Below are 11,194 nucleotides of genomic sequence, written 5' to 3'. Positions count from 1 at the left end.
GGGAGTCCATTTTGGACGCCGTCTCTGCTGCGAAAGTTGAAGGACCTGTTGCTCGTCACAGTGGCGCAGCCGCCGAGCCCAGCCCTGCGCGGGGCGCTCGCTGTTGGCCTGCCGGCCTCGCGCGCGCGGTGACCGGGCCGCAGCGGGGTGACGGGCGGCGCCATGCGGCCCGTGGACGCGGACGAGGAGCGCGAGCCCGCGCAGGACTGGGAGCGGTTCCTGAGCCCCGTGCTCGACGCCGTCCGCCGCGACGTCACCGCCCTCGAGCGCGAGCACGTGCGCGCGCACCTGAGGGCCCGCCGGAAGCTGCTGGAGATCGAGAGCCTGCTGGATGAGATCAAGAGCGAGGTGGAGGCCTCGGAGGCCAGCGCCTTGGACCCCGCCCGCGGTCCCGGCGCCGAGGCGGAGCAGAGGGTGATGAGGCTGTGCGAGAAGGTGGAGAAAAAGGCCGTGGAGGCCGCACTGATGGGGAAGCGGATCGTGGAAATCCACCAGCAAATAGACAGCTACGAGTGTTGCTGAAGCACACGAGCGGGTGGGTACGACTCGGTCCGCGGGGCAGCTGGCTTGCGGGCGGGTGGGCGGTGACGCCCAGCAGAGAAGTGCGTCTCCCCGGGGAGGTGGGCTGGGGAGGCCGAGGCTGTGCCGAGCTTTTCGTTTACATACCGTTTACTTAACGTGGGTAATTTGGCATGTTGTCAAACATAAAGACACTTTTAGTAAAAGGTTTGCAGAATGGGGACCAGCTCGGTCACTAGGGTGAAAACCTTGGTCGTAGCGCAGGAGGAGGGCACTTACAGAAGTGGGAGACAGGACGGGGTGGAAACTTGCTGTGATGAAACTGGAGCGTTTCAGACGGTCGTACAGCAAGTGATAGCATTGTGCACGGGCGGTTGGGTGGGTATTTATTTACGTTGTGATGATGAATTTCCCCCGTTTTTGTTCTAGGTTTTTCCCTGATGGACTCTCAGCCGGTAAGGAGGACTGACTGCTTGGAGAGGCTGAACCAAGGGAGTCTTTCTTTTTCTGTCCCTATTTTTCTGTCTGCGTTTTCACCATGGTGAACACCAAATCTCCAGTACCGTTCTGGTAGATGATGTCAGTATTATATTGTCACACGTGGATTATGATTAGTAGGTGCATTCAGTTTGGTAAAGACAGCTTTTAATGAAATGCTTTTACATGAAAAAGTAGAACCTAGATCGTAAGCTGCTGTGTGGTCATATTTGTTACTGTGATTATTGTGTTTTTAAAGTTTGCAAGTATACGCTTGTGCTCTGCTATTTTTTTATGCTTCCTGGAATTTGGGGACCCCTGAGAGACTTGAAGTGACAGAAGACACTGCTTGGCTGCAGCTGCTGAAGCAAGAACCCAAACCCCAATCGAGGGTGTGGACGCCTCTGCTTTGGATACGATTGGGAAGGCCCAGAGGACAGTTGGGCATGGAGAGTGGTGGCGTATGAATTTTGGGACTGTGCAGTCTGTCAGATCAAAGGAGGAGAGATGTGTTTTGGGGTTTGGGGTTTGTTTCTTTTTATCAGCAATGTAACTTTTCTGTGGCCCGTAAACTGGTGCACATCATGTGACCTGACTGGTGAGTAACCTAGGATAGAAGATGAGTTCTAGTTACTATATGTATTTGTAGACTTTGAGGTAAACTTTTTGAGATAATAGAGTTGTGCATTTCAGGGGCTTCTCTGCCACAAATGCACATGGCCTCTGCAGGGGCGGAGGAGGACAGCATGGGGCTGGCCACAGTGGGCCCCAGGCTGATACAGGAGACAACTTCCAGGCTTAGGTGATGTCCAGCCTAGCTCATCAGAGCAGATTTCACAGAGCTGGAGATCAGAACTCTAGCTTGTTGTAATCAAGTTCATTTGCCTGGGAAAACAATGTAAAAGCCAGGTTTTAGAATCTTTGTGCAAGCGACCAAAGCCATTGAGTTGGCCCGGAAAAGGTGAGATAAATAAAGTTTCTTTCAAGATGAAAGTTTCTCATTGATTGTCCATCATTGTCTAATGAAGGTCAGATGCTTCTGATTTAAGAAGGTGTTCAAAAGCCTGTATCCCAAAGGGAGCTTTGAGCTGCAGGAACTTGTAAACAAGAGGGGGGGAGAAGGCAGAGCAGGAAGGGGCCGCATGAAAGAATCTGGTCTGGCCCCCGCCTTCAGGAAGCTGACGTTGATCATTCAGTCTCTTACTGTGAACATGTGCCGCTCCACACTCTGCTGGACACTAGGAATTTCCGGGAGAGACGATCTCGTCTGACACAGGTTTGTAAATGATGACGGCGTGGTGTCCCCAGTGCTGGTCTCTGATCCAGCACATAAACTGGTGCCCACAGATGTGAGGCTACACTGATGAGCAGCCAGTGCGCTTGTACTGGATCTGGTATTTGTAAGACGCTTAGAAAAGTGCCGGGCCATAGTAAGGCAGAAAGAAAGTTACGTCAGCGGTAAGTTCTGTAGAAAAAACAAGGGAGTGTTGGAAGCTAGGGTGTAGGGGAAGGTAGTGCTATTTCATGTAGGATGGTCAGGTGACATCTCTGTAGTGACATTTCAGCAAGGACGGATGTGTGGAATACACACAGGGCTCTCAGGGAAAGTGTTCCAGGCAGGTGGGACAAGCAGGGCACAGGTGAGGAGCAGCAGGAGACCCCAGTGGCACGGAGCAAGTGGGACATGGTGACGTCAGCAGGGGCAGTCACTTCAGTTGTGAATGACATGGGCAGTGATGTGAGTGAGGGTTTAAGGAGAGGAGGGATGGGATCTGGCCACATGAAGAGGCTCATTGGCTGCTGTGTTGAAAATGGGGATGGAACAAGGACGAGAGCTGGGGGCAGCTGTGGAGAGCTGGGCGCACTTGGGGCAGAGTGGCCGTTGCAGGCACCGGTGAGTGTGTGGTCCGCGCTCTGAACCTGTTGCTGCTGGGGGTGTGCTGAGCGACCCAATGGGGGTGGCAAGGATTCAACCCCATTCTGAGGCTCACGGCCTGAGCACCTGTTGAGGGTAGCCATATCATTTGTCAAACCAGGGCGGTTGCAAACGTGAAAGGTGGCCCTAGTGATAATTCGTCTGCGACCAGGAGTATACCAGGGCTGTCGCAGACAAACAGGTATGGAGACCCTGGGTTTATACTGTGGAGGGAACACTGAGCAGGGAGCCCGCTGAGCCTGGTGGGTTTGAGAAGGCTCTTCAGACCCAGTGGCTCTTGGTCTGGGCCCGGAAGCATAAGCACAGCTACCCGAACAGCACCGCAGGCACGGAACAGGTCCAGACCTGGCCCCGGGAGTCCATGTGGCATGTTGGAGAGGGTTTGTGGGTGTTTAGACGGAACAGGGAGGCGATGAGGGAGGTAGGAGGCAAATGGTTGTGGAGGTCTTAGGACTTCGAAGACTTCAAGCTTGAACTTACGTGTCATTCTCCACTGGGGGTATTTGCGCCCTGGGACCTAGAGTCCTCCAGGGTACCTGATGCCCAGGGGGTGCTGGTGCATTCTGAAGAGTCACCTTATTTGAATGTCTGACAGGAAAAATAGTTTTAATTTTTAAAATGATACACCACTGGCTGAATCACACTGGGGGCGGCTTCTGGCTGTCCGAGCCCCGGGAGTGGTGCTGTTCAAATTCCCAAGTGCATCGGACCCCTGGGGTCTTGCGGACATGCAGGGCTCAGTCCTGAGGCCAGCACGTGACGCTCAGTATTTCTAACGAGCTCCCAGGCGAGGCCTGTACGGCCCAGGAACGTAACACACTGGGAGTGAGGTTATGAGTGGGTGGCTGAAAACGAGAAACAGTGATGGGGACCTGTGGGAGGGTCTGAGCAGGTCAACAACACAGATCTTTCTGCTTTAGGGAAACGTGTGGTTGTAGAAAATGGAAGGGCAAGGGTGTGAAGTGAGCCATGAGGCTGATTTGTTAATGTCAACACAAGTTAGCAGAGTAGGAAGCTTAGGGTCCATTTTTTGTTGTTATACGAGGTGTGATCAGACAATACGGTGAATGTTTACGTTTAAAAAATTTATTACAGTAAAAGACACATTGGCATTAATCCCCCTCAAAATACTCCCTCTCACTTCGAACACACTTATCCCATCGTTCTTGCCACTTTCTGAAGCAGTTCCGGGAGTCCTCTTCCGTGAGTATCTAGTTGTGCTGTCGTGGCTGCCTCCATGTCCTGATTCATTCTGACTTTGGGGAAGAGCCAGAAGTCACACGGTGCCAGATCCAGTGAATAAGGTGGATGAGGACACACCGTAATTTTGTTTGACAGAAATTGCCGTACCAGAAGCATGTGTGACATGGAGCATTGTCATGACGGAGGATGATTTACAGCACACTTTAAAACACACCTTCTCTCAACCGGAGCTCACACCTGACTGACTGCACTGAACAAGTTGAAACTTGTCACACACTGTTACTAAGGTTCCACGCGCTGCTGCCCATATGAAGGTCCCTGCCTTTCCGTTGGATGGCACTCGGCGGCAGCAGTCACCGTATTTTGTGATCACAACAGAAAGGTTCCGTGTCACACATTGCTTCTGGTGTGGCAATTTCTGTCAAATAAAAACATTATGGTGTGTCCTCATCCACCTTATTCCCTGGATCTGGTACCGTGAGACTTCTGGCTCTTCCCCAAAGTCAAAATGATTCAGGACATGGAGGCAGCCATGACAGCGCAACTACAGACACTCAAGTAAGAGGGCTTCCAGAACTGCTTCAGAAAGTGGCAAGAATGATGCGATAAGTGTGTTCGAAGTGAGAGGGAGTATTTTGTGGGGGGATTAATGGCAATGTGTCTTTTACCGTAACATTTTTAAAATTTAAACATTCATCATACTTTTTGATCACACTTCGTACTTCCCTATATTTAAAAAACTAATGAAGAAAATTATAAACATTTTATAATAAAAGACTTGAATGAAGATTAAAGGTAAAATGGTAACAGCCTTCAAAAAACATTCGGCCCCTTTGCGGTCATTCCTGGAAGCCTGGAAAGGGCGCCAGGGGCTGGGCCCTGGCAGTTTCTGTCTGTATACCTCTGGAAACTGAGGTGACAAGTGACAAGTGTGTGAGCAAGTACTGGGCACTTAGGGGAAATGAACTGTGGCTGAGCACTTCGTTCCGCTGCTCTTCACAGTGCCCTGTGGGGCTTGTGCCACCTCACTTTGTGGGGGCACATGGGGAACACACACAGGGTAACGAAGTGCCAGAACCTCCAGGCGCGTCCCTCTGGCACTGCCCTGAACACAGCTGGGGCTGTTGATGAATCTGAGATTAGGGGGGACGGTGGCCCGGCCCCCTTCTCCAGCTGGCAGGCTGCCCCAGTGGGGAGTCTGCACCTCCAGACTCGATTCTGGGAAGAGGAGCGATAAGACCCATTTTCGCCTCAGATCCAAGGCAGCTTCTCCAATCCAGCTCTCCTGGGAACAGAATTTCAGCCCCTGGCTCTGGTGTTTCCCAAGGTGTGGGGGCAAGTGCCCATGGCACCCCCAGGCCTCATACTCCCACCCCCCCAACCCCCCCACCCCCGCCCGGCTCCGGTCTGCACTGTGCATGGTGGGTTGGGGCCAGATGTGACTCCCCACGTGGCCAACACCTAGCAGCAGGGTTTCCCTCCAGATGTTTGCTAAGCTGGGCCAGGAGCTGGCCAGAGCTGGGGAACACTCTGGTGCCCAGGGGTGGGCAGAACCGCCCTGGGGACATGGGCCTGTGTCAGGCAAGGCGAGCTGGGGCGCTGCCTGGGAGGTGGAGACCACAGGAGTGCACCACACGGCTCCTGTTTCAGTTCAAAATTTCTCGGTCTAAATAGACACCCTTTTAAAATCCTGGTGTCCTAGTTCATCATGCACCCCAAGGAATACAGGCACGTTGGCCTGAGAATGGGCTTCAGTCCAGAGACCTGCAGGTAGCCTAATCTGAACCCGTTTTACAGATGAGAAAGTAGTCCTGCAGGGGTAGGGACTCCCTGAGCAGGTCAGTGGGGCCAAGGCCAGGCCAGGCAGCCTTGCCCCCATGCCCAGGTTCCTGCCTCCACTCAACACCTCCTGGGGTCCCCTGTGCTTCTGCTCCAAGGGCAGAATTCATGCTAGTGGTAGGAGGATCCCATCAGGGGACCTTTGAAGGACATTAACACATTAGTTTGGAGTCAGCCAGGCCTGAGTTTGAACATGTGGAAATGTGACCTGAGTCCCCTTTTCCTCAACCAGCCTGGACTTTATTCTGAGCTCCCCAAACTGTCATGGGTTTTCCAATACACTGTCACCGGAAGTCCTGATAAGAAAACTCAGCAATAGTTTATTAAGGTGGGAAAGTGAGGCCCCTTGCATCCGGAGGCTGCAGCACGGGACGCTCCAGACCTGCAAAGATGGCAGGAGGCCACTCCGAGCTGCGACTTCTCTGAGCGGATGGGCTTTCTCCATCAAGGCCCTTGGCCCACGTTTGCTATTTCACTGCCATCACCAAAGGGCTCCACCCACACCTCTGCTCGCGGATCTCCAGACCGCCGGCCTCACCCACCTTCCACTCAGCTGCGTCCCTATAGCTTCTGCCACACGCCCGCTCGTCTGCAAATGTGCCCCGCTCTCTCCCAGCTCCAGTCCTCTCCATAGGCTGTCCCCTGGGGTACGAATGCCCTCCCTTTGTCTAGACAAGTGGTTCTCACACTGGAGCACGTGTCAATCCCCTGGAAGCTTGTCCCACTCCATCTCCCAGCCTTCCTTGCGGCCGGGGACCCTGCCCTAGGGTTTCTGATTCAGAGCACGCGGATGCTGCTGGCCTGGGGACCACCCTTTGAAGACCCTGGTCTAAAGGAGCCCCTGTGTCTCAGCAAGTCTCCTCTTAAGCAGCACGTCCCCCGGAAACCTTCCTCGGGGCTCCCACGGGCCTCTGGCGTGACACTGTCGTGTTATGGCTTCTCAGTGTCCAGACACAGTTGTGCGTTAGAGCCTGTGGTGCAGAGCGGACAAGGGACACAGGAGGAAGAGGGGCGAGGACTGGGAGTGAGTGCCGAGTGCTGTGGGGTCTCCATGCGCTCCCGGGCTTTCCGTGCCCCACTGCAGTGAATCCTCCAGCCTCCGCACCTTTGAGTGCTCTCCACGGGTCACGCCAAGGGGTCACGAGTATTATCACCATTTTGTAGAAAATTGATCCAGGTTACAGAACTTGTCCAAGGTGTCACACAACAAATAAGAGACAGAGCAGGAATCAAAATGAAGTCCACCTAAGGCTTTGTGCACTGTCAGGGCGTTTATGGCCCAGCAACAGGGTGGTGTAACTGAGCCCTGCTCCAGTGGGCTGGGTTGACTAGTGTCCCCCAAAATGCACGTCCTTCCCAGCACCTCAGAAAGGGACCTTACTTGGAAGTAGGGTCATTGCAGATGGAGAAAGTGAAGATGAGGGCATGCTGGAGTAGAGGGGCCTTCATCCAATATGGCTGGTGTCCTTATGGTAAGAGGAGACACAACACAGAGGGAAGAAGGCCGTGTGATGCAGGCAGGGGTTGGAGCCACGCAGATGCAAGCCAGGAAATCCCAAGGGCTGCCGCCGCCACAAGCTGCGAGGGAGACTCGGCTTGCGTTCTAGCCTGGAGAAAGGTTTGCAAACGGCCGCCCGGGGTCCAGGGCTCACTGCCGCCTTCCCCAGGGGTTGTGTGCCAAGGGCAAAACAAGGCCCTTGCCCTCACAGCTTCATGGTACGTGACCCCTGCCATTCAGCTCGTGCATGAGAAACTCAATTTCTCAACTCTCTCAACCTCCTCCCTCACCAAATATTTGAGACGCTATCAAGGGTAAAACCTGTTTGCTCCTGGAGCTAGCTGTCTGTGCAATGCGAGTGGACAGGAGTCAGCGAGCCTGGGCTTGTTCCCCAACGACCCTGATCTGAGCCTCGGTTTCCCCTTCTGCAAAGCGTGGAGGTTGCACAGATAGCGAGGCCCCCTCCTCTTCCTTCTCTTTTCTGCTCCCTCCATCACCATCAGATGTCCCTTGGGCAGGTGGCTGCAGGACCCCGGAACCAGGTGTGGCTGGGGGGCTCCTTCCTGCACAGGCTCCTGGAGGCCTCCCTGCCTCCAGCCTCACCTTCCTCATGCTTGCCTTACACCAGCTAGCCAGTGGGCTTCAAAAGGGCAATCCGTTATCTCTCCCGGCTGGGAAGCCTCCAGGCGGCTGGTCCTAAGCTGGCTGCACAGCAGGCTCACCTGGGAGGCTCGGGGCCAGCCCAGCCCTAAGAAACAGGCAGCTCTGAGTGGGTGGGGCTCAGACAGAGCTGGCATGTAAAGCCACCCAGGGGCTCTGCAGTGCAGCCAGCGCTGGGAGGCCCAGGCCTATGGGACAAGGTCCAGGTGAGGCCGGCCTGCAGCCGACCCCACATTCCCATCCCCCAGAGTGTCAGTTCTTCGTGCCCGGGGGCCTTTGCTGCCCCACATCCCACAGCACCATGTCCTGCAAGCAGCAAGTTCCACTTCATCCTTTAGCTGCTGTGTGTGGCCTGGGTCCTCCTTGCCCCTCGGCTTCTCCCCTCCTCCAGTCACCTCTCCCTCACGTCCCCCTCTCTGGCTGGGGCCCCCTGAGGTCAGGAACTGAGTCCCCCTGGCCCAGTGCAGGTACCTGGTAACACAGGAACTTGCTGCACCAACGTGGTTTGGGGCCTGGCTGGCTGGGCTCTGTGCTGACCTGGGACGACACACTAGGGGGCTTCGGTCATGTTTGCTGAGACAAATATCCTCCTCAGACGCCTCATCTGCCCAGACTCCACAGGTCAGAGAGCGTTCCCACCAGGCCGCACCTCTCCTTTTGACCACACATCACAGCTGTCCCAGAGCCTCCATCCTACCACAGGCCCAGACCCGCAGGAGACACTTCCCGCCCGTCCATCCCCTTGGCAGAAGCAGGGCGACCCTTTAGTTCCCGGACAGGGCCTCCTGTGAGGCGATCACCTGGCCCCTTTGTGTTCAGTGGTTCCTCTTTACTCTGCGTAATGTGGAAGAAACTGGTAATTCCAGTTCTTCCCCTGATCTCTCAACAGTGGACGTGGGAGGGGTCCAGCGCCCAGGTGTCTGGGTGGCCAGATGGATGGTGCCCGCAGGCAGTGGGTGACTGGGCACAGGAGCTCGGGAAGGCTAGAGGTCCTGCTAAGGTGCCTGGCCCTGCTGAGGGCAAAGCTCTCTGATTTCTCCATTCGCCTGACGGCACCAGTTGTTAGATGACTATGGGGGAGAGTGAGCTGGGGAAGGGGAGGCGGGCGTGCTGAAGGCAGAAGCACTTTCCTTGCCCGTCCAGACCGTCTCCGCTGGAGCCAGCAGGGGACACCCTCTAACCACAGAAGCAGCTCAGAATGGTCCTTATCCTATTGATGAGGTGCTGAGTTCTTTCTCAGAGACAACAGACCAGGACCAGGGGTCATGCAGCCAAAGCATGCGCAAGGCAGAGAACTTTGGCCTCCAGCTGCACCCAGAACCAAAGTCATCTCACCCACCCACCCCCACGGAACCAGAGGACTGGGACAAACCCGGAACTTGAACACCAGAACCCTTTCAGAAGTCAAGGGTCTGCTGTCCAGGAAGATCCGTTGTTGACACTCCTTACTGTAAATGGCCACGTTCCAAGGTCCTGCAATGAAAACTTGCCCCTTCAGTACTTCCGCACATCTGTGCCCCCAACTCCTTAAAAACCCTCGGCCGGGTCCAGCGAGCAAGATGGATCTGAGGCACTGCTAGCGCTAGTGCTCCCATCAGTTGGCGCCTTCTCAATAAAACTTTCCTTACCCCAAACGCTGCTATTTTGAGTTTTGGCCTTTCCAAGCGTCTGGCACACAGATTTTGGTCCAGTAACCAGCCCTTCCCAGCTCTGGAAGGCGGGTAAGAGGTGGGCTGTGAAGGTGACGGCCCTCCAGGTCCTTCAGCTCCCTGATCTGCTTCTTTGCTGATGCTCCTTTACCCCAGGGCCCCACAGAATCTGCAGAGGAGACCCCGGCAACAGCAACTGTGCCCACACGTGCAGGGTGGGAAGAAAAATGACCCCAACGTGGTTAGGGATAGAAAGAAAACTTTTGCAAAATGCAATTCACAATCTCCTTTTGGGATGAAACTAGCTTTCTAGACAAATACAGTTTCTGTTAAATTTTATAGAGTTAAGACCTGGTCCGGGACATTAGTTATCTGCCCACATGGAGAGTGTCTGCTGGCAGAGGTCATTAATGGGCTATTCTTTTCTGTTTATGTTCGCTCTAACGGTGATTATCTAACCACTTTTTTTTTAATCCCTACAAAGATCTCCACCAACAGATGTCTTTGAGGGGGCCTGCTTTGACTTTTGCAACTAGTCAGAAAATGAAACTTTGGAAAAAACACACATTCATGACCAAGGTGGAGGCAGCTCCAGGCCGGCCCACACGTTTGTCCCAGGTCCTCCGCCAGCAGGTCTGGGCGCGGCCCTCTGGGTCTGACGGACTCTCTGCTGGAGCAAACCTGAGTCAGGCTCCTCCGGGCTCATCCTCGGGCTCATCCCCGTCCTGCCTTCAGCGCCTTGACCTGTAAGTCCTTGGCCTGTCACAGCAAGAATCCCCCAATCCTTGCCATCTCCTCTTAGTCATTTTCCACCCACTGACCGCCTCTGTTCCTTGGTGATAAATGACCAGCTGTTCTGTCTTACCCAGAGTTGAGCCCGGTCTTCCCCATATTTCGATAGTCGTGACTCCTACTGCAAAGCCCTGAGTATCTTCCTTCTGTTTTAACAGGTGTCAGAACCATTTGTCCTCTAAGGAGGCGGCTGACACACAGGTCTCAGTATAACCCTCTCTTGAGAATGCGGCCCATCCTCCGAGGAGGGGCTCCGAGGGCCGGCACCATTCCCTTCGGGCTTGCTGGTGAGTTACTCTGGCAGGAGCGGCCCTGGTGAAACTTTAGGGCGCTGGGGAGCAGCTCCCACAGTCGTGAAAGCTTCAAGTTTAAATGAAGGCGTGAGGGTTAGCTCTCCCCTTCTGCTGCGCTGCTAGGGTCAGGGCTGAAGGATTCCTTCCGGAGGTGGTAGCCCAGGGAGTTGGGCCCTGGAATGTCATCCTAAGAGGGAGCTGCCCAGCAAAGGAGTGGAACTGGCCCTTCCCTCTTCCCAGATAAGCCTCCCTTGTGGGAAACCTGGGAGAAGGCGACATGTCCAAGGGAAAATCAGCTGTTGAGAGTTCGGCTGCCCCTGTGAAGTGC

The 11,194-nt window shown here is 54.7% G+C and overlaps 1 protein-coding gene across 3 annotated transcripts; it reads left to right on the top strand.

Annotated features, from left to right (window-relative positions):
• Window positions 1-5: 5 nt before the first annotated feature.
• On the top strand, window positions 6-10,281 carry MRFAP1L2 (Morf4 family associated protein 1 like 2). 3 transcript variants are annotated; one of them, XM_019748212.2, is made up of 3 exons: window positions 11-535; window positions 949-974; window positions 10,266-10,281. In XM_019748212.2, exon 1 carries the CDS (start codon window positions 163-165, stop codon window positions 520-522), a length of 360 nt encoding a protein of 119 aa, XP_019603771.1. In that variant the 5' UTR covers window positions 11-162; the 3' UTR covers window positions 523-535; window positions 949-974; window positions 10,266-10,281. The 3 variants fall into 3 exon arrangements, with proteins under 3 accessions (XP_019603770.1, XP_019603771.1, XP_074177095.1); XM_074320994.1 differs by lacking the exon at window positions 10,266-10,281 and adding an exon at window positions 1,322-1,989; XM_019748211.2 differs by lacking the exon at window positions 10,266-10,281 and having other exon boundaries at window positions 6-535; window positions 949-1,989.
• The last annotated feature ends 913 nt before the right edge of the window (window positions 10,282-11,194 follow it).

The sequence above is a fragment of the Rhinolophus sinicus genome, linkage group LG02 (assembly GCF_036562045.2).
Source record: "Rhinolophus sinicus isolate RSC01 linkage group LG02, ASM3656204v1, whole genome shotgun sequence".
In the NCBI taxonomy this organism is placed as follows: Eukaryota; Metazoa; Chordata; class Mammalia; order Chiroptera; family Rhinolophidae; genus Rhinolophus; species Rhinolophus sinicus.
This window is presented reverse-complemented; position numbering and strand designations above follow the sequence as displayed.